The following is a 23,284-nucleotide window of genomic DNA, read 5'->3' as shown; positions in this document are numbered from 1 at the left end:
ACATGCCCTGAGCTGATGTGCTTCTTACTCAAGGTAGCACACCTTGGATACAGGGACTAATCACGGCACTCTACTCTGCCAAGCTGCAATTAATGTTTTTCGTTGTCAGAGCACTACACCCACTAATTTGCCCCCCACCCTTACAGAAAAGGGAGGCAAACTGTCACGATGAGGGAAGTGAAGTGACTTCTGTAGAATGAGAAGGTGTATATAATTGACTCACATGATTTAGGCTTTGTCTACACTGCCAAGTGAAAGACCCAACTTTTGTCGTTCACAGGTGCTTAAAAAAGCTCCCTCCCCCCAAAAGACAAAAGTGTGGTGAACGCAAGTGGCAGTGTAAACAACTCAGCTCATTGTCAGCAGGAGTGCTCTCCTTGGAGGGGGTGGAAGTATTTTGTCAGCAAAAGTGCAGACAAACAGCGTTTACGCTGAGTGAGGGCTGCATCGCTAAAAGGTGTGTAGTGTAGACAAAGCCGTAGTGCTTTTAAAGCGCTTCAGTGTCCTTGATTGAAAGTGTAGAGTTATTGCTAAAGCCAGGCTGTGTGGCAAAGTTAGGACCGAAACGGAACGTACAGTTCTTAACCTTGTTTGACTACACTGCCATTGCAGAGCTTCAGATATCTGGTCTTCCTGTTCCTGAGGTGAATAATGCTGTAGAGAAAAAGCGTACCCCTCCCAGATGGTCTTCAGAGAGCTACTGCTACGCATGTAAAATGGTGATAATACATTAACAATTTAATAGGGGGTACTGACCTGTTTTTTCCAAACTTCCTTATAAGAAACCACTTACAGTGGAAAGCTAATCACTGCCTTTTTGTGGAGTGGTAGCAAACTCTCCACATTATGAGGTTGTCTCCTTTCATGGACTAGTCTTAGGACTATAAACAGCTTTTTTGGGAGTATGCAAAAATTACTCACTTGTGTTCGCAGGAAGGGAAAAGCACTTTTAAGATTCCTAAAACAAGAGCTGCTCCTACAACTCCAGTCCCAATGACTTCCATCAACTTAAAGAACACAGGGAAAGATTTAAGCCAGAACCCGCACAGCTCTTTTCTCAAGTACTCCACCCACTGGCACATCACCTGAAACCAACAAACATGTTAAAAGAACAAAACAGTTTCTGAAATATGTCTAGTGCAGTCTAGCTACTGGTGAATCCCTACAAGATGGATTAGCTCTGGTTTAAACGTATAATACAGTTCATACACTGCTTTACATATCACTCTTGTTTTCTAATAGATAGTCTCCCTGCTCAGGAAGATTTGACACATGCAAATCTGTAAAACAGCCTTAGTCATATGAGAGGAGATCCCATGTTTGGGTGGGGAGTTGAGAACCACAGAGCAGCCAGAGGCAAGGCTATAGTGAAGCTTAGAGGTAGATTACACATGCTACTTGTGACCAGAATAGCATTTCCCACTGCAGTGTGAATCAGGGAAAGGGTTACTGGTGCTGCAGCAGCAACATTACATTGGCTATGAAGCACCGTTGAGGGCTGCCTGAGAGAGCACAAGAGGGTAGAATATTTGGAGGAGGACCCTGGTGATTTTTTTTCAACTGTCAAACAATGCCAGGCATTAACCTGCTGCAGTGGTAACTTGCAGGTAGTATGTTTTGTTTTCATGGTGCTCACTTTTTGTGTCTGACTGCAACAGTCTCTAAAACAGGAGCATTGTAGCAGTAACTGTACTCCCAGGTGGAGAGTACTGAACAGAATTTTTTCTTTTGAAACATCTGGTATTGGCCACTCTCAGAAACAGGAGACTGGATAAGATGGATCACTAGTATCATACAACAGCAATTACTACATTCTTATCATATAAGACTGTGTACCCGCAACAAAATTGCAGCTAGGAAAGTTGCAATTTCAATTCTCAGCCCTGTTTAACTTGAAACAGCCTATTACTTTGGTGCAGAATGTATCATACTGCTTTTCTACATACCAAAAAAAAAAAAAAGAAAAAACCTCCAAGAGATGGAGTTCTGAGGAAAAAAAACAATCACAGGCTTCTCTAAAAAAAATAAAAAAACCCACCAGAATAGCTTTCATAGCCTCTAGAAAGGCACTGTGTTTGTGAAATGGTATGTGGATGGCCTTTATGTTGCAATGCACAACTTACTGAATCATGCTTTTTTGTGGGAGGAGAGCTGCCATAAAAATAAAGGGAAGGGTAACCACCTTTCTGTATACAGTGATATAAAATCTCTCCTGACCAGAGGCAAAACCCTCTCACCTGTAAAGGGTTAAGAAGAAGCTAGGAGAACCTCGCTGGCACCTGACCAAAATGACCAATGAGGAGACAAGATACTTTCAAAGCTGGAGTGGGGGGAACAAAGGGTCTGTCTGTGTGATGTTTTTTCCGGGAACAGATCAAGAATGCAGTCTCAAACTCTAAATTAGTAAGTAATCTAGCTAGAAATGCATTAATTTCCTTTTATTAAATGGCTGGTAAAATATGCTGTGCTGAATGAAATGTATATTCCTGTTTTTGTGTCTTTTTGTAATTTAAGGTTTTGCCTAGAGGGATTCTCTGTTTTGAATCTGATTACCCTGTAAGGTATTTACCATCCTGATTTTACAGATGTGATTCTTTTATTTTGTCTTCAATTAAAAGTCTTCTTAAGAACCTGATTGCTTTTTCATTGTTCTTAAGATCCAAGGGTTTGCGTCTGTGGTCACCTATACAAATTGGTGAGGATTTTTATCAAGCCTTCCCCAGGAAAGGGGGTGTAGGGCTTGGGGGGGATATTTTGGGGAAAGACGTCTCCAAGTGGGCTCTTTCCCTGTTCTTTGTTTAACACGCTTGGTGGTGGCAGCGCAGGGTTCAAGGACAAGAGAAAGTTTGTACCTTGGGGAAGTTTTAACCTCAACTGGTAAGAAAAAGCTTAGGGGGTCTTTCATGCAGGTCCCCAAATCTGTACCCTAGAGTTCAGAGTGGGGAAGGAACCTTGACAAGGGGTGTCTGGCTTCCTTTCCTAGCCATGGATTAATGGGGAAAATTTACTGCTTTCTGCTTGATTCCAAAAGGAGGAGAGACTAAGATTCTGTAACATTGGACAAATAAGTTTGTGTTGATTAGTATCGTGCTAGTCTTAACAGCATTCCCCCTAACTGTTGTTATTTTCTTCTAGATTTCTCACTTGCTATTATCCATTTCCAGTCCTAAACACAGAATTAGAGACATTTCTGATTCTGTTTTAACTGGGACTTAAGATGGGCACCATAAGTATTTTAAACAATTACCTTATAAGATGATGGAGGCTCTGTCCTGAGAGGAGTCTCTGGTAACTTGCCAGGTAATGTCTCTTCATCTACTGTAGTTTCTACTTGCCAGAGGAGGTAGTGACTGGTTGGTTGCAGTGGGCCTTGAACATCTACTAAAGAAGCAGAGAGGCATAGTTAGTTAAACATTTTTAGCTTCTCCATTTCACCCACACAACTTCTGGTGGAGCAGCATATGATATAACGATGCACACAGTAAGCAAAAGAAAGCTGCACGTATGTGCGCACTGCAAGGTTATCTAAGTTTATAATGAAAATACAAATAATTAAAGCAGACATTTTCATTTGACCTTCAGAATAAACCCTGAAAGAAGCTGAGGTAGCATTACAAGGCAGATTCAACTATGAACTTTAGCTGTCATCTGCTAAAAGGTGAGAAATAAAATTCATCAAATCCCTTAGTAAGCCCATAGGAGAATTTGATTAATAAATTGAATTCTAGCCACATTTTCAATATAAAGTAAAATTTGGTAACTCAAACTATTCCCTATATAGAAATGGACCAGACAGGAACTTACTTTACAGAATTCAATTCTTGTCTTGAGAGAGCTTCAGTGGTAACCTTTATTGTAGGACTAGGGCAGAAATGGCAAATACAACTCAGCTAGGAGAACTACAGTGATATTAGACCCCCATCATCTTAAGTGCCATTTCAGAATCACCTCTAAAGGAAAAAACATATTTGAAAAGAACAAAAGAAACAGCACACAATACTAAATCATAACCAATAATCTCTTAATGAACAGTGTATGTCTTGAGAAAGTCAGTTCACCTCTACATGCCTCAGCTTCCCTCTCAATGAAACTGGGATCGTGAAACTTGCCTGCCTTTGTCACATGCTTTGTGATTTATGCATTAAAAGCATGATGTAAGTGCTATATATTACATACCTTTTCCTGAGAGATTGGGAAGTGTAAACAACATGTCCTTGTCCCTGGGGATGGAATACAGCATGCTTTCCTTCAGAGGAACAGAATGGTTTGAATGTCTAAGTACTCTCAGGCCCTTAATTAATATGTTTATTTCAGTAACCTCCTCTTGTTGAACCTGCAAAGGAGAAAAATATTGGAATTTTATATATTTTAAAGTAAGGGTGAGGCAGGCCACTGGCTAAAAACAAGCACCATTAAAATACTTTTAGCATGAAGATTTTTGTGGATGCACAAATATTACTAACATAATGAACATAATTACATAACATAATTCTTTTTACTTACTTATACATTAGCATGAGTGTGTTAAAGGTTGGGAAGGTGCCTGTTCCTGCAAGAAGGTGTGTTAATATGATCTGCTTGATTTTCAAGAGTTGTACCTAACTCATTATAGCCTTGATTCAGCAAGGTATTTAAGCACCTGCCTCACTTCAAGCATATGAGTAGTTCCAATGAAGTAAATAAGATTTTGCACATGCTTTAGTATGCTGCTGAACTGAGGCCTACGCTACTGGCCTTACTGCTACCATTTCCTACTTTATCAAAGTCTGACATCAAGGGATAATGTATTTTTACACAGGTGTATTATCTGCAGAGCCAGTAACGTGATTTTTGGTGTGACCAGCAGCAGTTCAACTTCTCTGCAAAACAAGTTCTGCCAACATGATTAATATCTCCATTTGTCCTTCCAGCAGCTTACGCTTATCGACTTTAATTTAAAGCTACAATATTCAGAGGAGGGAGTGGCACAACACTGATGTAACAAAGTTATTAAAAAGTACAGACAGACTATGCATATTTTGTAACCATATTTATACTAGATTGACCTAAAACATAACAAAACTCATTTTTCTTCTACACAAATATTAGGTGATGTATAATTTTGACTTATTCTTTATTTTTAAAAAATGATCATTTGAAGTACTGACTGATAGGAAAAAAATTCAGTGTGAAGAGTAATAGAACAACTGTTCAAAATATAAGACCAGGAACGAACAGAAATCCGGCATGTGCACTGGGTCCAGGACAAAGACTGCAACATGGAAGTTTGTCAACAAGAAGGAATGCAGTCGGATGTAAGCTATTAGCTAGACCCTGCCCTTAGGTGGTAAACAGTATTGCGTAGCTTAGAATTAGAACTACTGCATAATAGGAATCATCTGTTCACTGTCAGCTGATAAACAAGATTGCATGCAGTGTTGGTCTCAGGATATTAAGGAGACAAGGTGGGTGACCATCTTTTATTGGACCAACTTCTATTAGTAAGAGACAAGCTTTTGAGCTTACATAGGGCTCTTCTTCAGGTTGTAAAGAGTGAAAGTTCAGATAGAAATAAAGCAGTTTAATATGCTAGTACTAACTCCCTAGCAAGATTTGAAGTATTTTGTACAGAATAGTGAAAGATCTGAAACAAAGCAATATTACTCTATGGTAGTCACAGCAGGAACCAGTGCAACACAGGCTAAATGTTTTCATAATAAAAGGTGTAATACACACTCACTTGAAACAATGAATTACCAGATCCTTTTAATAAGCTCCAGTCACAATTGTTTTGACAAATGTACTACCTGTTAAATGTCTGTCTGTGCATGCACAGTGAAAGGAGACTATAAGACATTTTGAGGTAAATTTAATAGTACATTTGATAGTAAAACCTCAACAGAAACTAGAGCCTGTATAAAAGACAGAAATGTATACTAAACCATAACCTGGACATTTCTACTTGCAGCAACAACTTGTATTATTAGGGTGTGCTCGGTGTGGAGCTTCTCAGGTCTGCAGAGTGAGCAGCTAACCATTTATGCCAAGTTTTGAAAAAATAAAGTGCTTCATACTTTTCAATTTTTCTGCTTACCAGTATGTCTTGAGTTCTCATCTCCACTATAATTGAGAAACATCTTTCCAGAGGCAAATTAGATTATTTTTTCTTAAGGTGCCACAAGTACTCCTTTTCTTTTTGCGAATACAGACTAACACGGCTGTTCCTCTGAAACCTGTCATTTGCCCTCAGTGTCTCTCCCCAAAATCCTGTCTGTGATGATTATTTTCATGGCAACTACCAAGTTTTTGGGGATAGGGCATTGCTTAAAATTCACACACAATATTCTATAAGGAGACAAAATAATCTAGGCCTTGATCCTGCAAGGTGCTAAGTGCTTCATCCCCAATCCAACAAAGTACTTAAGCATATGAGAGTTAAAACGTGTAAATTACTATTCTGGTTTAGAATGGGCAAATAAGCATGGCTGGTGTTACCTCTCTCCCATCAATTTCCGTCACCTCTTCTTGAATGACAATCAATTGCAAATTCGATCTGGATGCCAAGGGCCACTCACGAAACATGATGCGAACACTAACAATTCCCAAATGCCTTTGATCCAATAGGTTATCAGAGTTTCCAGTTTCCACTGTCAACAGATAATTATGCAGTGCACAAAGTCACAAAGAGAAACAGAAGTCTCACCCAATAAATGACATATGTTAGTCCACCCTTGAGGAAGTTAATTTTATAACATTGACAAAGAATGATATGTACCCAGCAAATACACCATTATCGCAATGTCAAAACTCACCAGAACTGCAAAGTACAATGAATACAATTAGAGACATTGTAACTTTCCACAGTGCAGTCTACTCTTCACTTTTCCCCCTAAAATTTTCTATCATTGCTCTCCATGGTGCAGTACCATTGGTAGCAGCCATGTTGGGAATTTTAGGGTAGAGCAGCCACCATCGGTGTTTTCAATGCTGTCCTATTTAATCCTACTCAAAGCAGATCTAAAATGATACAGTGCTTAAAAGTCTGGCATACCTCTCAACCTGTCTGCACTAATGCTTTCACTGACTGACCTAATCACATAACTATGGGAAATCTGAAAGGGACAGGTAGTGTAGAAAATATATGTGCTTATTTTTAAGTTGCAATTTCACACCAGGGGAAGAAAAGGTGCAACTGTCTGTCTAAACTTGTCTGCATCCAATCCAACTGACTTGCTCCATTTACACCTCAGCTGTCATCCCATCTCAACTGTCTAGAGAAATACAAAGGGATGATGCTGCAGACAAAACCACCACTCATTCAACAACTTAGAAAAATATCAGCGGGAGTTTGTGTAAAAACTTTCTTTAAGGAGGTCAACCCTCTCCTCCTGGGGATACCTGCTTGGCTCAGACCCCATTTTCCTTCTTCAGGTGGCCACCAAGGGAGCCACTACCCCCTCAGCAGTCACCAAAGCCTTCAGGAGAATGTCCACTACCCTTCTCCACACACAGCATATGCTGGGCCCAAAGGCAGGGAAGGGATTCGCCAGCACATTGGGGAATGGGGTATCCTTGGCCCAAGCTAACCCCTCCCCACCATGTTCAGACACCACTGCTCCTGCCTCCTCATACCCCCCTGCCAACCTCATGACTTTACTACCCACAACTGCCTCATACCCACCACCTCAAAGTCTACCATGAGCACACACTCAACAGCCCTCCACCTCTCTCTCTCAGTGCTTCCTCCTCCCCAAATACCATGTTCCCACCACTAGTGAGTGTGTGTTAGATGTGAAAGTCAGTTTGTTGTGGAAATGAGGAGTCCCAGTTTGCACTGATAATTTTGATGTGCAGGTGGTCAGGCATATGAACTGAGGCTGGTCGGGATGTCACATCCAGGCTATTGATGCACTGCACAGCTTGTCGGTGTTGGGAGGCACAAGGTGCTTGGCCTTGTGTCTTCAATCACCCAATAAGACCCTAAAATGTTCACTGCTTACAGTAAAGCCCCTTAATATCAAAGATTTTTTTATTTATGCAGCAATGCCTTGCATTATGAAAAATTGTTGCCAGATAAGAGAAAATATTAAGATAAATTTATATAGGTATCTCCCAGTGGACCCACAAGCTTGTTGAACATTTTCTGAATCACAATATTGAATATACAGTTAAAGGACCAAATCCTAAGAGATGCGAAGCACCTGCAGCTCCCAATCCTCCCAACCTTTAAATGCTAAGTCCCCTGAATTCTATTAAATTTAATGGGAACTGAAGACGTTCACCACTTAGCAAAATTGAACCTATTCATCTCAATAGGAGTTACAAGTGCTTAAGAGGTGCTGAGCAGGATTTGGCATAGTTCTTAACACAGAACTACTCAGTAAGAACTCGAAGACTTCTGTCCAGGGCAAGAACTTGAATACTTAGGGCCTGATTCAGACCTCAGATAAAGTCAGTGTAGTTAATTTGCTTTTACGATAACATAAGAGACATCAGACTGAGGACCCTAGTAATCCTATAGCACTTTAGATCTTCAAAGAACTTTACCAATATTATCTAATTAAACCTCACAACAACCCTGTAGAGAGGTTAAAAGTCTTGTGCCAAGGTCACAAAGCTGAGAACAGAACTCTAGAGTTCCTGGTTCCTAGACCTGGGGTCAAATCACTGATTTTTGCCTAGTTTCTGATTTACATAGCACATCTGTAAAATTTCAAAAGCACTGTAGATTAGTGGGTTGGACAATTAGAAAGAAAACGGAATTTGAGAATGCTCAGCATCTCACAGGATTAGGCCTTACATTAGTGAATAAAATCTTGTCTTGCATTTTTCTTCAGTCAATTACCTCTGAAGTGGTTACACTTTGAAATGTTTTATAATCTATACTAGAGATGAAAAAGGTAGGCCCATACTTTTACTACATGAGACAAATAGTAATGAGTTACTGCCTACCCCAAAAAGAGAATATTTAGTTATTCATTTGTCATCCTTTGGGTTTTCAAAAGACGAGGTCACAGTTTAGAGAAGCAATTTAAAAGGCCATTAGTAAAGGTCTGATCATAAAGGGCAAATGATCTCAGAAGCCAACCTTGAGACTGACCATAAGTATTAAATCTGTATGTAAAAGGATCTTCAGTCAAATGAACATCAGTGTCTCACCTTCATTAATTATGCAATCCACTGTGCAAATCCAAATATCAAAACACTTTTGATTGGCAGTCCTTGCACAAGACTACAACACTGAACTAAGGGAAGGAGAACAGACATGTTTGCTGGGTCCGTGCAACAGACATTGCAATATATCTCGAAGAACAACATTTACAGAACAGGTTAGTAACTGTTCCTTCTTTGAGTGATTGCACGTGTCCATTCCACTTCCAGTTTGAATTGGGAATGGGCGATGGGATGGATCACTTGATGATTACCTGTTCTGTTCATTCCCTCTGGGGCACCTGGCACTGGCCACTGTCAGAAGACTGGATACTGGGCTGGATGGACCTTTGGTCTGACCCAGTATGGCCATTCTTATGTTCTTATTGAACTAGTGGGGGATACAACAGCTTCCCCCATTACAGACAGTATACAATATCAGGATTGCAACACCTACACAACAGTATCTTACATGTGAGAAACCTGCAGTCCCAATGTATGTGGAAGGATGACATAATGGCAAAATATACTTAGAAATTAGGATTATGTTGATCTTTATTTATCTACTCAAACTCTCTTTGGATGTGTGCTACCCAACATAGGGAGACAACCATTAGCAGTGGGGAGTTGCATCATCATATTCACATTACCTAGTCTAGTGCAAAACCCTCCCCTTTCAAAAATATACACAAGGTCTGTATTTCAGGTGAAACCATGTAAATACCAAGGACATGACTGAGACATGGGAACAAATGAGGATGTCAGATTTTGTTTCATGTTGATTCTACACACATCCTAACTCTGTAACCGTGTTGTTTCCAAATATTGCCGACCTTCAGAGAGCACCATAGCAATGAATTATGTCCTTCCCTCGGGGACATGGAAGCAGATATCCCACATAAAGAACTGAGCAGTACTCACATATTAAAGTCTGACACTTAATCCGGGTGACACCTCTCTTCATAGCAAAGTCATTTACATAAATCTGTCCACTGTTGTAGGTGATATTAAAGACAACCTTAAAAAAATAAAAAATAGCAGGCAAAATATTAATATAGACAGTCAGATTTTCAGTTTCATAAATAAAGAACAGATTAGTGAGTCACTATTGTATAAAATACTGAAATGAATAACATCTGCGGAAGCCACATGTTCGCAGGTAGAGTTTGATTCACAACTTACTAATACGTTGAGTAAACAAAAACAACAAACCTGTGCTTCTTGAGATTCCCCACTGGTTTTCCACATAGTAACATTAACTCTGATGTTTTCCTGAAAAAAAAACAAACAAACAAACAAAAAAAAACAGTAATGAGAAAATAAATTGAGTCCTGTAAAATGGAAGTGTCTTGCAGTGCAAAAGACATTAAGTCTACCAACTACTTTCACGTACTTTACTGAAGAATAAATGACATGTAGGACAAGTGAGCACATTCCCTATGCTCACTGTCTGGCAAAGTGCAGCTAGTGGAATATGCTTACTTGTCCCACACATCCATTTTTAAACAGGACTAATTACAAAAGAACAATTACCACTCCCTGTTAAGTGAAAAAAAGTGATTTTTTTTTAAAAGACGATCAAGAAAACGTGCCATGTTTTCACATCCCAATATGCTTGAAATTGACTCAATTATAGCAAGGGCCCTAACAAATTCACGGCCATGAAAAATGTGTCACAGATCGTGAAATCTGGTCTCCCCCCGTGAAATCTGGTCTTTAGTGTGCTTTCACCTTATACTATACAGATTTCACGGGGGGAGATCAGCGTTTCTCAAATTGGCAATCCTGACCCAAAAGGGAGTTGTGGGGAGAGGGGTCACAAGGTTATTTTAGGGAGGTCGGAGTATTGCCACCCTTACTTCTGCACTGACTTCAGAGCTGGGTGGCTGGAAAGCAGCAGCTGTTAGCCGGGCACCCAGCTCTGACGACAGCACCCCGCCAGCAGCAGCACAGCCAGAGAGCGACGGCTGCTGACTGAGGGCCCAGCTCTGCCAGCAGCAGCGCAGAAGTAAGGGTGGCCATACCATACCATGCCATCCTTCCTTCTCTCCTGCTGCTGTTGGCGGCTCCGCCTTCAGAGCTGGGCTCCAGTCAGCAGCCACCACTCTCCAGCTGCCCAGCTCTAAAGGCAGAGCAGCTGGGCAGTACCGCAACCCCTCCCTACAATAACCTTGCGACCCCTCCCCCAACTCCTTTTTGGGCCAGGACCCCTATAGTTACAACACCAGGAAATTTCAGATTTAAATAGCTGAAATCATGAAATTTATTATTTTTAAAATCCTATAACCGTGAAATTGACCAAAAAGGAGCGTGTATTTGATAGGGCCCTAAATTATAGTAAATGAAGATTGAGAAATTCCGACATATTAGGTTTTTTCTATCTGTGGGTCATGACTCAAACTTGGGTCATCAAAAGCTGTCCAAAATGTGTCATGTGGAAGACAAAGTGTGGGGAGGAGTTTCCTATCCTGAGAGAGGCAGTTGCAGAGCCCACTCCGCACTCACCCTGCAGCTGCGGCTCCAGTCCTGTAGGGCTGTCTGGGCTCAGTTCCCACTTTGTGTGTTACAACTTGTTGCTGGGAGCCTCAGCGCTGCTCAGGTTTAGCCCAGCCATCCCTCCATCATGATGACAGGGAGCTGGCAGGGCCAAATTTGAGTCAGTGGTGCTGTGGCCCCATGCGCCAGCTGGAAACGCCACTCACACAAAGGTGGCCTGGCCAACCCTTCACCACAGGGGCCAGGCCAAACCTGAGCGGTGCTGCAACCCCAGAGGTCACAATGCCTGGAGCAGGGAGCCAACCCTACAGGACAGGAGCCATAGGAGCCACCACGGTAATATGTATGGTGTACTTATTTAGTACGTATTAAATTAATATGTATAAAGAAAAGGAGAACTTCTGGCACCTTAGAGACTAAAATTTATTTGAGTATAAGCTTTTGTGAACTATAGCTCACTTCATCGGATGCATTGGAGCTGTAGCTCATGAAAGCTTATGCTCAAATAAATTTGTTAGTCTCTGAGGTGCCACACGTACTCCTTTTCTTTTTGCGGATACAGACTAACATGGCTGCTACTCTGAAACCTATTAATATGCATATTACATATTGCGAAGAAGAAATACTTAGTAGGCAGATGTTTTTTGTGCTAAAGCTATATCCTAGGTTGTGACAGGCCATCACATTTTACAAATGGGTAATACAGTATGACACTTAGTCCATTCCCACTCCACATCAGTGCAAAGTAATCTACATGATTTTTAGTGCTTGATCCAGTCTAGTTTTCAATAAGCATAACGCTGCCTTTAAATGGGACAAAATTTTAGTTGTCTGAGTTGCTGGTAATCCTCACTCCTTCTGCCCCATGACACAATCCTTAACCCCACCCATACATCCTTTCCCTGTCCAGATGCAAAGGATTTGTTTCCCTCTTTCAATCTCAAATTGTTTTAATTCATGCCTTTATTGCCCCCTACCATCATCCAGTCCCTAAGAAAACTTACATCTTCTCCCTCCCTTCTCATCATTCAGTCCTGTCACTTTGTCCTGACGCCTACTTTACTAGCACTGTCAATCCCTCATTTGTCTCTCGTACCTTCCAAATAGCTCCAAAACCTGCCACTGTTCATTCCGGTCTTCAAAAAACAACTCCCTCAAACCTGACACACACTCACTACTGTTCCACTGTTACCCTGCCCTTTCTCAGCAAGCTGCTTGACAAAGTAGTTTTTAATTTCCCCACTTCACTTTTCATACAACCTTAACTGATTTCAACCTGCTTTTTGCTCTGGCCATAATTTGGAAAACTTTCTTCTCCTTAGAGCCATATCTTCTTTTTCTGCTGTTGGTACTTTCTTCTCCATACTCATTTTCCTCAACTCAGTGCAGCCTTTTTGACTGCATTTTCTTGTACAAACTTCATAGCTAAAGAAGCATCTCAGAGTCCCTCAGATCACTATTTTACTTCTGCTCTCTTTGACCCTCTCTACATTGGGATTTGAGCCATGTTTTAAAAGAGACAGTTTGGGGTCACATAGACTTAAATGGTTTTTGGAAATGGCTTTATACAATTTAGATTGTAAGCTCTATGGGACAGGGAATGTCTTACCATGTGTGTGCACTGCACAACAGGGCCCCATTTACTGAGCGGGTCCTCATTATAATAATTTAGCTTCATCTATGCTGGTCAGTCCAAACCACATTTGAAAATTATTTGGATGGAACGAGGTTTAAATCAAGTATAAACACTCCACAAAGCCCAAGAGATAGCAGTTCTCTGGGAAAATGACTCATTTATCTATCAACCACAAATATTTTGTCCCCAGTAAAATGGGGTTGAAAACAGTTTGGCCACTAATGTACAAAAGCCAATTTGCTCCTCAATGTCTGTTACAGGAAGCAGAGGTCTACCATTTCCAGAACTAGAAACAACCATTCAGGAAAGATGAAGCTCACCAGCTCATTTACATAACTAATATCAGTTACTGCCAATGTAAATCAGATTCATAATAAAATTGTAGAACCCAACCCACTGGGCTTTCAGCCAGCTCCCTCACTCTAAACACATTCTTCTCATCTGGCTCATATTAAGAAATACTTAAAACAAACATATATTTAATCTAACTCTTGATTTAGCATTAAGAGCTGTATTGTATCTTTTACCTCCCAGCCTTACACAGCAGAGATTACTATTCCCTTCCTCTTGTGATTTCCTAACTTCTTTTGCTTTGCCAAGTAACACTGAATGATCCACAGGGTACGTTTTCCAGCCAGTCTTATTCCTCCCTCATTTTTTAGGATTCTGGTGCATTTTGAACATATTTATGCAAAAGGTATTTATACAAAAATCTTTACAGAATGATGTAGAATGACTCACTCAGATGATGAGTTGGGGGAAAAACTGTGCCACCGTTCCAAAAATAATGAAAAGGGAAGAAGGAAAGTTCATGTTTCAAAAAAGTGTTAGATTGGCAAATGAAAGGGTGTAACAGGACATGCTGAGTCTTCAGCTAACTCAACATCTTGTCACTCAGCTCCCCACCAGTATTTGTTAATTGGGACTTAACTGGAAGACAGGTAACTTGACCTAAGGTGCCAGTTAACTGAATAGAGCTATAGCTGAGGGGCTAATTGAGGGGGAGCAACCCCCAGCAGCTGGGATTTTATGAGCAGACAGGAAGAAAGTTCTGGGAGCCAGAATGAAGGCAGATGTAGACGTGACTAGCTATTACTCGTACTGTTCCCTTCCCTAGAAACAAGTTGGGAAGCTGGTTATGGACTCTAAATATATGTAAACAACACTACCAGCTGTGGCCTGTGGAAAGAATATAATAAAGTGCAGTGGTGGTGAAGAAGACCGGGTGACTGAGTGAGACTGGAAAGGATCCTCCGGACACCACCCCATGACAAAGGCATAAAAGAAAAATACATGTGCTCAAATACTAGCGCTAAACCCAAGCATTTCAAGCTTACAATGTGAATTATACTCTAGTTATTTTGGTATTTCAAGGTCTTTCAATCCTTTCAACTCATAGTATCTAGTCCTAAATTAAAATATTCTTAACTCCCACTTGAATGGGAACTTTAACTGCATATGTTTAAGTAGTTTAAAAAAATGAAAGTGATCAATTGTCCTGTCCAGTCCATATACTGCTAAAGTTATGGACTGCAGTCATAGTGCCTGGACATTCAAAATGCTTTGAAGTGTGCAACATCAAAAAGGTTGCAGCTCTTGATCTAGTCAGAGCAATTTAGTCTGCCACAACACACACCCACATCTGCCTGTAGCCCTTGCAAAAAAAAAAAAAAAGCCACATCTGTGTTCATGGCTTGCAGAGCCACATGGGCAGCAGAGAAATCATGCTCTTCCCATTCCCAATTCTCAGGGCCTTCAGTTCTAAGTCTGTTCATAGCTAGATAGGACTAACTCTCCTGCTCAGTAACTGTTTGAAGGGTCAAAATCCATATGCTGTTTATGTTACAACCTGATATATAGACTGTGTCAGCTCTTTTTACAGGCCCAAAAATCCAGAGTTTGGTCAAGAAGACAGAGGCCTAGCAAACAGTGAACAATAGCTAAAAAGGAGAACAAACAAAGGACAACCTTGCTTTTTGCTAAGATAAGTTTGGTCAGCAAGAAGCCAGGTGGAAATTATAATTGGGGGCTTTATCTCAAAGTTGCAAACAGACCAAAGGAATAAAAGGGGCCCTGTTTCTTCTGTAGAAGAGGTGCCTTCCTACACACCAGCCCTGAGTTTATGGAAGAGGTTCAAACATGTCAGTATGAGATATGATATCCTCCCTCTCACAGATGTGCACCTCTCCCCCAAGCCATTGCCAGTGCCTGCCTTAGAAACACAAACGAACAACTAAAAGACTATCTTTATTGCTATATACTTTTCATTTGTCCTTTTGCTTTAATTCCTAGGTGCGTACCTGTCAGACAATCAGGGGAGCTACTTTATTCCTATGGATCCCAAATCAGAATTCAACATATATATTTTATACTAACACACTCTATATTGTTTAAAGGAAAACACTTGGGTACGAATTAAGTGTCATGTGTTAACCTGAAACCATGGGCGGAGACATTATGTAACCTTTTGACCATTGGCTACCGTGCCTATCTTGTCTTGCTGCTAGACCTATCCAGGGGTTTGGGACTGCCTACCCTGTCATTTCCCTCCACCCATGGAAAATCCATATAATCCATTGTAATCAATTGTTTGGCAGTGTCTCTGAGCCTAATAAGCAAGGTGACACTCCGCCAGCGTTGTGCGTAATAAACCCATGTGCTTGATTCTACACGGTGTCCATATTTTGTTCCTTCACTGTTTGACTTTTTTTTGTTCCTCCCCATATCCATAATTGGCTTGTCTGCCCCCGAAAAATTTATCAATGAAAAAAAACAGTTACTGATCTTTCGTAACTGTTGTTCTTTGAGATGTGCTGCTCATGCCCATTCCATGCTAGGGATGCGTGTGCCACGCACAGATGCCAGAGATTTTTCCCTCAGTGGGATCCATAGGGCCTGCCATGGTGCCCCCAGTGCTCCTGCGTTGGTATAAAGGGCATTGCCGGCTCTGTGCCTTTTCAGTTCCCTCTTGCTGGAAACTCCGACAGCGGAGCAGGAGGGCAGGTCATGGAATGGATATGAGCAACACATCTTGAAGAACAGTTACGAAAGGTTAGGAACCATTTTTTTTTCTGGGAGTGCTTGCTCTTGTTGATTCCATGCTAGGTGACTCACAAGCAGTATCCCTGGAGGTGGGATCAGAGTTCATGGATGTGCTGATCGCAACACTGCTCTACTGAAATCAGCATGGTCACGGGCCTGTTAGGTGATGGCATAGTGGGATGTGAAGATATGAATCAACAACCACGTCGTGGCCCTGCAGATGTCCTGGATTGGTATCTGCACAAAGAACACTGCTGATGAAGCCTGGGCCCTTTGTGGAATGAGACCTTCACCTGCTTGTAACTAGCTCAGATGCAGGCAGTGATCCAGGGTGATATTCTTTAGGACGACACCGGTAGTCCTTTCATTCTGTCCACCACAGCTACAAAAAGCTGCACAGACTTGCAGAAGGGCTTCATCCTTTCAAAATAGAAGGCCAGGGCCCGTCTAATATCTAAAGCAGGGGTGGCCAAAGTGTGGCTCACGAGTCACATGCGGCTCTTTTATAGTGAAAGTGCAGCTCACCGAGTCTCCCCCACACTCCCACCCCATTCTCCACTACCAGTCTGGGGTGGGGGGAGCTTAAGGCTTCTGCCCTGTGGCAGGATGGTGGGGCTTGGGGCTTATGCCCTGCGGAGAGGGGGATCTGCAGGAGGCATCTGGTGGGGCTTAGGGCTTCAGCAGGAGCGGGACTGAAGCCCCGAGCCACAGCTGGCACACCCCACAGGACTGAAGCCTTGAGCCACAGTTGGCATGCCCATCTCTCAAATGTCTGAAGATTATCATAAGCGGCTCGGCAGGTCAGTAAGTTTGGCCACCCCACTCTAAAGTATGTGGCCAATGTTCCTCATTGGTGCTGTGAGGCTTTGGAAAGAAGAGTCCTGATTGTTATTGAACTGCAACACCAACTTTGGTAGGAAGGGTGGTTGGGGGTACAGCTGACCTTGTCCTTGAAGAACACCGTATAAGGAGGTTCTGAAGTCAGGGGCTTTGATTTCGGAGACCCTTCTGGCTGACGTAACCACCACTAGGAAAGTGACCTTCCACGAGAGGAGCAGTAGAGAACAGGATGCCAACAGCTCATAGGGGAGTGCAGCGAGCCTTGACAGGACCAGGGTTAAGTCCCATGGGGGAAATTCGGTTCATGGACTTGTGAGTAGTGTCTTTCTAAACCCTTGAGGAACCTGATCGACATCTCGTGGGAAAAGACTGATCTGCCTTGGACTGGAGGATGGAAGGCCGAGATGACTAACAAGTGAATCTTGAACGATGACAGTGCCAGATCCTGGTGCTTCAGATGGAGCAAGTCATCCGAAATGGACTGCAGAGAAGACCAAGATGGAGAAAGATTCCATTCTGAGGCCCAACAAGTGAAACGCTTCCACTTAGGTAGGTAGCCCTGGTGGAGGGCTTCCTGCTACCTAGCAAAACTTGCTGGACCTGCTTTTCGGGGTTCAGTCATGCAGAAGCCATGCCGTCAGGTGTAGAGAGGCAAGGTTTGGGTGAAGCAACTGGTCTTGGTCTTGTGAAATCAAGTCTGAACGTGGTTGCAGCTCCAATGAAGTTGCCAGTGAGAGGTCCAGAAGTGATTCAAACCAATACTTATGTGGCCACGCCAGAGCTATCAAGATAAGATCAAGAGGGACAAGGTGAAAGTTTAAGAGGACGTTGTGAACCAAGGGGGATTGGCAGGAAGGCGTACATCAGTCCACTCGCCCACGAGAACAGGAAGGCATCGGACACAGAGCCCTTGCTGAGCCCATGCACTGAACAGAACCATTTGCCTTTTCTGTTCTGTCTGGTGGTGAACGGGTCCACTTGGGGAGTTCCCCACTTCTGGAAGTTAACGCTGACAGCCTCTGGGTGAAGAAACCTCTTGTGGCAAGAGGAAAAGGACCTGCTGAGGTGATCTGCCAGCGTATTCTGCTCTTCTGGGAGGTGTGCCACCTTGAGATGGATGTCGTGGTTCACACAGAAGGCCCACAGTCAGGGCTGAGGAGCAAGCTCCCCCTTGCTTGTTGACGTAAAACATCAAGGCCATGTTGTCCATCAAGACCTGCACAAGACTGCCTGACAGCTGGGAAGAAACACCTGGCAGGCCAGGCATATTGTCCTGAGTTCCCTAATGTTTATATGCAGGGAGAGTTCTTCCTGGGACCAGAGACCCTGGGTCTGAGATTGCTGAGGTGGGTTTGGTCCCATCCCCGGTCTGACAGCCTCTGTGCTGTTGAAGAGGATGAAAGTCTCAGGGAAAGAAAACAACCAACTGGAGCAGAAGGAAATGATCCCATAGTTGGGACCCTCCTTCCAGATGATGTTGTGGTATCCGCTCACACCGAGGATTCCTCTCTAGGGGAGGAAACTCCAGTTATTAGGAATAGACAAGTATTAGTAATGGGCGATTCAATTTTTAGAAACATAGATAGTTGGGTTTGCAATGACCGGGAGACCCGCACGGTGATTTGCCTGCTTGGTGCAAAGCTTGCGGCTCTCTCGAGACATCTAGGTAGACTTATATGTAGTGCTGGGGAGGAGCTGGTGGTCATGCTACATGTCGGTACCAATGACATAGAGAAGGATAGGTGAGAGGTCCTGGAGGCCAAATTTAGGCTGCTAGGTAAGAGACTGAAGTGCAGGACCTCCATGGTAGTATTCTCTGAAATGCTTCCAGTTCCACGCGCAGGGCCAGTTAGACAAGCAGAACTGCAGGGTCTCAATGCATGGATGAGACGATGATGTAGGGAGGAAGGGTTTAGATTTATTAGGAACTGGGGAAACTTTTGGGAATGGGGGAGCCTATACAGGAAGGATGGGCTCCACCTTAACCAAAATGGAACCAAATTGCTGGCACTTAAAATTAAAAAGGTCGTAGAGCAGTTTTTAAACTAAGGGCTGGGGAAAAGCTGACTGGTGCGGAGGAGCATGTGGTTCAGACAGAGACAACCCTGAGGGGAGGATCTATTAATGGAGATTCTCTATGTCCTAGTAAGGAGGAGAGGATGGATGATGATAACATACAGGTAGGATCTGATGAGAAAAAGTCAAATGAAAAAAAGTCCCATTCAATTACATCATGTAATGGCAGACAGCTAAAAAGTGACAAGTTTTTAAAGTGCTTATATACAAATGCTAGTATAATAATAAAATGAGTGAACTAAAATCCCTCATATTAAATGAGGATATTGATATAAATAGGCAACACAGAAATGTGGTGGAATGAGGATAACCAATGGGACACAGTAATACTAGGGTATAAAATATATTGCAAGGACAGACATGTCGTGCTCATGGGGGCATGGCACTATATATGAAAGAAAGCGTAGAATCAAATGAAGTAAAAATCTTAAATGAACCAAACTGTACCATAGAATTTCTATGGATAGTAATTCCATGCTCTAATAATAAGAATATAGCAATAGGGATATATTACCGACCACCTGACCAGGCTGGTGATAGTGACTGTGAAATGCTAAGGGAGATTAGAGAGGCTATTAAACCCAATAATAATGGGGAAGTTCAACTATCCCCATATTGACTCGGTACATGTCACCTCAGGACGGGATGCAGAGATATGGTTTCTTGACACCTTAAATGACTGCTTCTTGGAGCAGCTAGTCCTGGAACCCACAAGAGGGGAGGCAATTCTTGATTTAGTCCTAAGTGGGCACTGCTCTATTCTCTGAGCAGACAGACTCCAAGCTGCACAGCCTCAAAGACTTGAGCGCCACGCTCCATTCTCTAGGCCTATATGTTCTCCCGGCCTTCAGGAAGCATTTCAGACCTCAGCAGCCATAAGAACATAAGAACCACCATACTGTGTCGGACCAAAGGTCCATCTAGCCCAGTATCTATCTATCCCGTCTTCCGACAGTGGCCAATGCCTGGTTCCCCAAAGGGAATTAACAGAACAGGTAATCATCAGGTGATCCTGTCATAAATATAAAGGGTAGGGTAAAAACCTTTAAATCCCTCCTGGCCAGAGGAAAAACCCTTTCACCTGTAAAGGGTTAAGAAGCTAGGATAACCTCGCTGGCACCTGACCAAAATGACCAATGAGGAGATGAGATACTTTCAAAGCTGGAGGGGGAGGGGCTCTCTGTCTGTGTGAGGCTTTTGCCAGGAACAGAACAGGAATGGAGTCTTAGAATTTAGTAAGTAATCTAGCTAGATATGCGTTAGATTCTGTTTTGTTTAAATGGCTGATAAAATAAGCTGTGCTGAATGGAACGTATATTCCCGTTTTTGTGTCTTTTTGTAACTTAAGGTTTTGCCTAGAGGGATTCTCTATGTTTTGAATCTGATTACCCTGTAAGGTATTTACCATCCTGATTTTACAGAGGTGATTCTTTTATTTTTCTTCAATTAAAAGTCTTCTTTTAAGAACCAAGGGTTTGGGTCTGTGTTCACCTATGCAAATTGGTGAGGATTTTTATCAAGCCTTCCTCAGAAAAGGGGGTGTAGGGTTTGGGAGGATTTTGGGGGGGAAAGACATTTCCAAGCAGGCTCTTTCCCGGTTATATATTTGTTAGATGCTTGGTGGTGGCAGCAATAAAGTCCAAGGGCAAAAGGTAAAATAGTTTGTACCTTGGGGAAGTTTTAACCTAAGCTGGTAAAAATAAGCTTAGGGGGTTTTTCATGCAGGTCTCCACATCTGTACCCTAGAGTTCAGAGTGGGGAAGGAACCTTGACAGATCCTGTGACAGATTTTCATTACCAATCTGCCTGGGCCCACAGTTAATCAGGATAGGGCCACAGGATCTTTCTGGGGAGGAGATGACGAGGCACACCAAGTGTCTAAATTTTAAAGCTTTATTAATAAAATAATAAAACAACAGCAGAGAACACTCCGTCACTCGGGGGGAAGAAAGCAAGTGTTAATGCCCCAAGCCCTAACCCACTTTCATACTCACACACGCCTCCTAGACTGGCTAAGTCTGGGTGTAACGTCAGAAGAGGGGCGGGGGGGGAGGGTGGCAAGAGATGGACGGCAGTGCTGTCCTGGGCTCAGACCGTCCAAGGATCTGCTGTGCTCTCCGAATTGCTCCAGCTCTCCGGAGGGTTTTAAGCCCTGGGCTCCTTTGGGGGTGTTCCATTCCACGACCTCTGTTCCTGGTGCTCTTTGTGTCAGTCCAAACCGGCTTTCTATGGCCTTCTTCAGCTTTCTCAAAACACGCCGACTAGACTTTGTTTTCCCTCCATGCTGACCTTCGCTGTTTCACTTGTTTTGGGCTGCCTTTGCAGGTCTGTGTTTGTTCAGTTGTGTCTTTTTTTTGGGTATTTTTGGTTCCAGTTGTGGTTCATTCTGACCCTTGTCCTGGTTGCTCCAAGATGGATCAGATCCGGCACGGCAGTGGGCGGCAAAACCAGGTGTTTAGCTATCCAAGGTCTCTAGGTAGCAGAGCTGAGAGTATCCCTGGCGGGGTGGGAGCGATTAATTTCCATGGACCGAGGTAACGAAGAGACCCAGGGAGCTGAGCACCAGGAAGCCGGTGATGACAGCATTGACCAGCAGCGCCATCCAGCTGCCCAGCAGGAAGATGTGAACAAAGGATTCCATGAAGAAGGCCTTGTAGATGCTGAGGCCCAGCAGCAGGGTGAGGGGCAGGTTGTAGCGGGTGAACATCCACACCAGGGCAGCCATGGCGATGTAGTGAACCAGGCTGATGTTGGAGTCGACACTCATCTGGATATATTTCCAGTCAAATTCAATGCCAAGGGCTCCACCCAGAGAGGAATGCACCTGGACACGACCAGCTTTGCCGTGGCCCATCCCATGGCTGCCACCATGATCTTGTACTTGCCCTTCCCCGCGTTCCTCGACATCACCAGGTGCAGCCCCACCAGGTCCACCGTGGCCTTCATGAACTCCGCCACAAAATCGTAAGCCCTGGCTCCACCCTCCCAGGTGGGAAAGAAAGTGGCCAAGAACAGCATCTTGCAGAGCTGGACAAAGAGGTAGGTAGCCCCAGCTTGGAGGCATCTCCAGAAAGCATTATACTCCAACAGGCTGCTGCACTTGTAGGTGATGAAGTAGGGGAAACAGGCCAGCACGAAGCAGTTCCCAAAGTGGAAGAGGGTCACGGCTGTGCTGGTGCCAGGATCAGCGTGGGGGTAGGGGGACGGGGCCATCTGGCACCGCCCAGATCCTGCTAGACCCCTTGGCTCCCCCCAGGCCAGGGACAGAACCCAGGAGTCCGGGCTCCCCACCCCTGATACTCACTAGACCCCCTAGTTGTTGCCCATTCCCAGCTTCTCGCAAACAGAGGGTAGGGACAACAGAGACCATGGAGGCGCTGTGCCCGGTACTGCCTCCAGGTGATGCCAGGGGATTGGTGACCGATGCTGGGTCAGGGACTGCTGCAACAGGGCCAGGAAGGTGCCGCAACCACTGATGCCAAACAGGAGCTCTCTACCCCCTGCGCCCTTCTGTCTCTGGTAGCCCTGGCTGGCATGGAACCTTGGGTGGTGAGAGATATCGGGAGAGACATCAAGTCCTTTGCAGCCTGGAAGGCCTCCAGAGTTGAGGGGGGGCCGCAAGCACGAGGTACCACAACCGCTCCCCAGAGTCAGAGGCGGGTTCCAAATCGGGCTTGGTACACCGACTGTGGATCTGGAGAGGACGAATGGCCCGGCATGGGCCCGACATCAGTTGCTCCCCTCTTCTCACTCTTCGGCACCAGAGAGTGCCCTCTCCCAGTGCACTGTTTCTTGTGCTTCTTCCTCGGCACTGGTGATGGGGAATGGTGCTGGAAAGAGCACAGAGACTGAAGTACTCAGTGCCAATTCAGAGCAGGACAGCTCAGAGCCTTCAGGTGGATGTCTCTGTCTTTCCGAGTCCTTGGTCTGAAGCCCTCATAGATTTTACACTTCTCCTTAACGTGAGCTTCCCCACGGCACTTTAGGCAAGGCGAACACGGGTTGCTCATAGGCATAGGCTTGCTGCAGGAGGTGCACTCTTGAAGCCCAGGGACCGGGGCATGC

General features: G+C 43.7%; 1 protein-coding gene and 1 pseudogene across 7 annotated transcripts in view; both read right to left on the bottom strand.

The window, feature by feature from the left end:
• GINM1 (glycosylated integral membrane protein 1) overlaps window positions 1-23,284 on the bottom strand; it is a 42,057-nt gene that overhangs the window by 11,020 nt on the left and 7,753 nt on the right. For 6 of the 7 annotated variants that reach the window (XR_012158078.1, XR_012158076.1, XM_073337611.1 and 3 more), the window contains exons 2-7: window positions 10,342-10,401; window positions 10,051-10,147; window positions 6,475-6,626; window positions 4,177-4,333; window positions 3,248-3,381; window positions 922-1,085 (exon numbers count right to left, since the gene is read on the bottom strand). Coding sequence is in view for 5 of the 7 variants with exons in the window: in XM_073337611.1 (XP_073193712.1) it covers window positions 922-1,085; window positions 3,248-3,381; window positions 4,177-4,333; window positions 6,475-6,626; window positions 10,051-10,147; window positions 10,342-10,401 (764 nt within the window). In the remaining 2 variants the exon portion in view is untranslated. The remainder of the gene's footprint in view (window positions 1-921; window positions 1,086-3,247; window positions 3,382-4,176; window positions 4,334-6,474; window positions 6,627-10,050; window positions 10,148-10,341; window positions 10,402-23,284) is intronic. The other variant, XM_073337610.1, reaches the window with a different exon arrangement.
• Window positions 17,929-22,506, bottom strand: LOC140909104 (BOS complex subunit TMEM147 pseudogene; annotated as a pseudogene).

This window comes from Lepidochelys kempii, chromosome 3, assembly GCF_965140265.1.
Source record: "Lepidochelys kempii isolate rLepKem1 chromosome 3, rLepKem1.hap2, whole genome shotgun sequence".
Classification (NCBI taxonomy): Eukaryota; Metazoa; Chordata; order Testudines; family Cheloniidae; genus Lepidochelys; species Lepidochelys kempii.
Note: the sequence above shows the minus strand (reverse complement) of the source record. Positions and strands in the feature narration are given on the sequence as shown.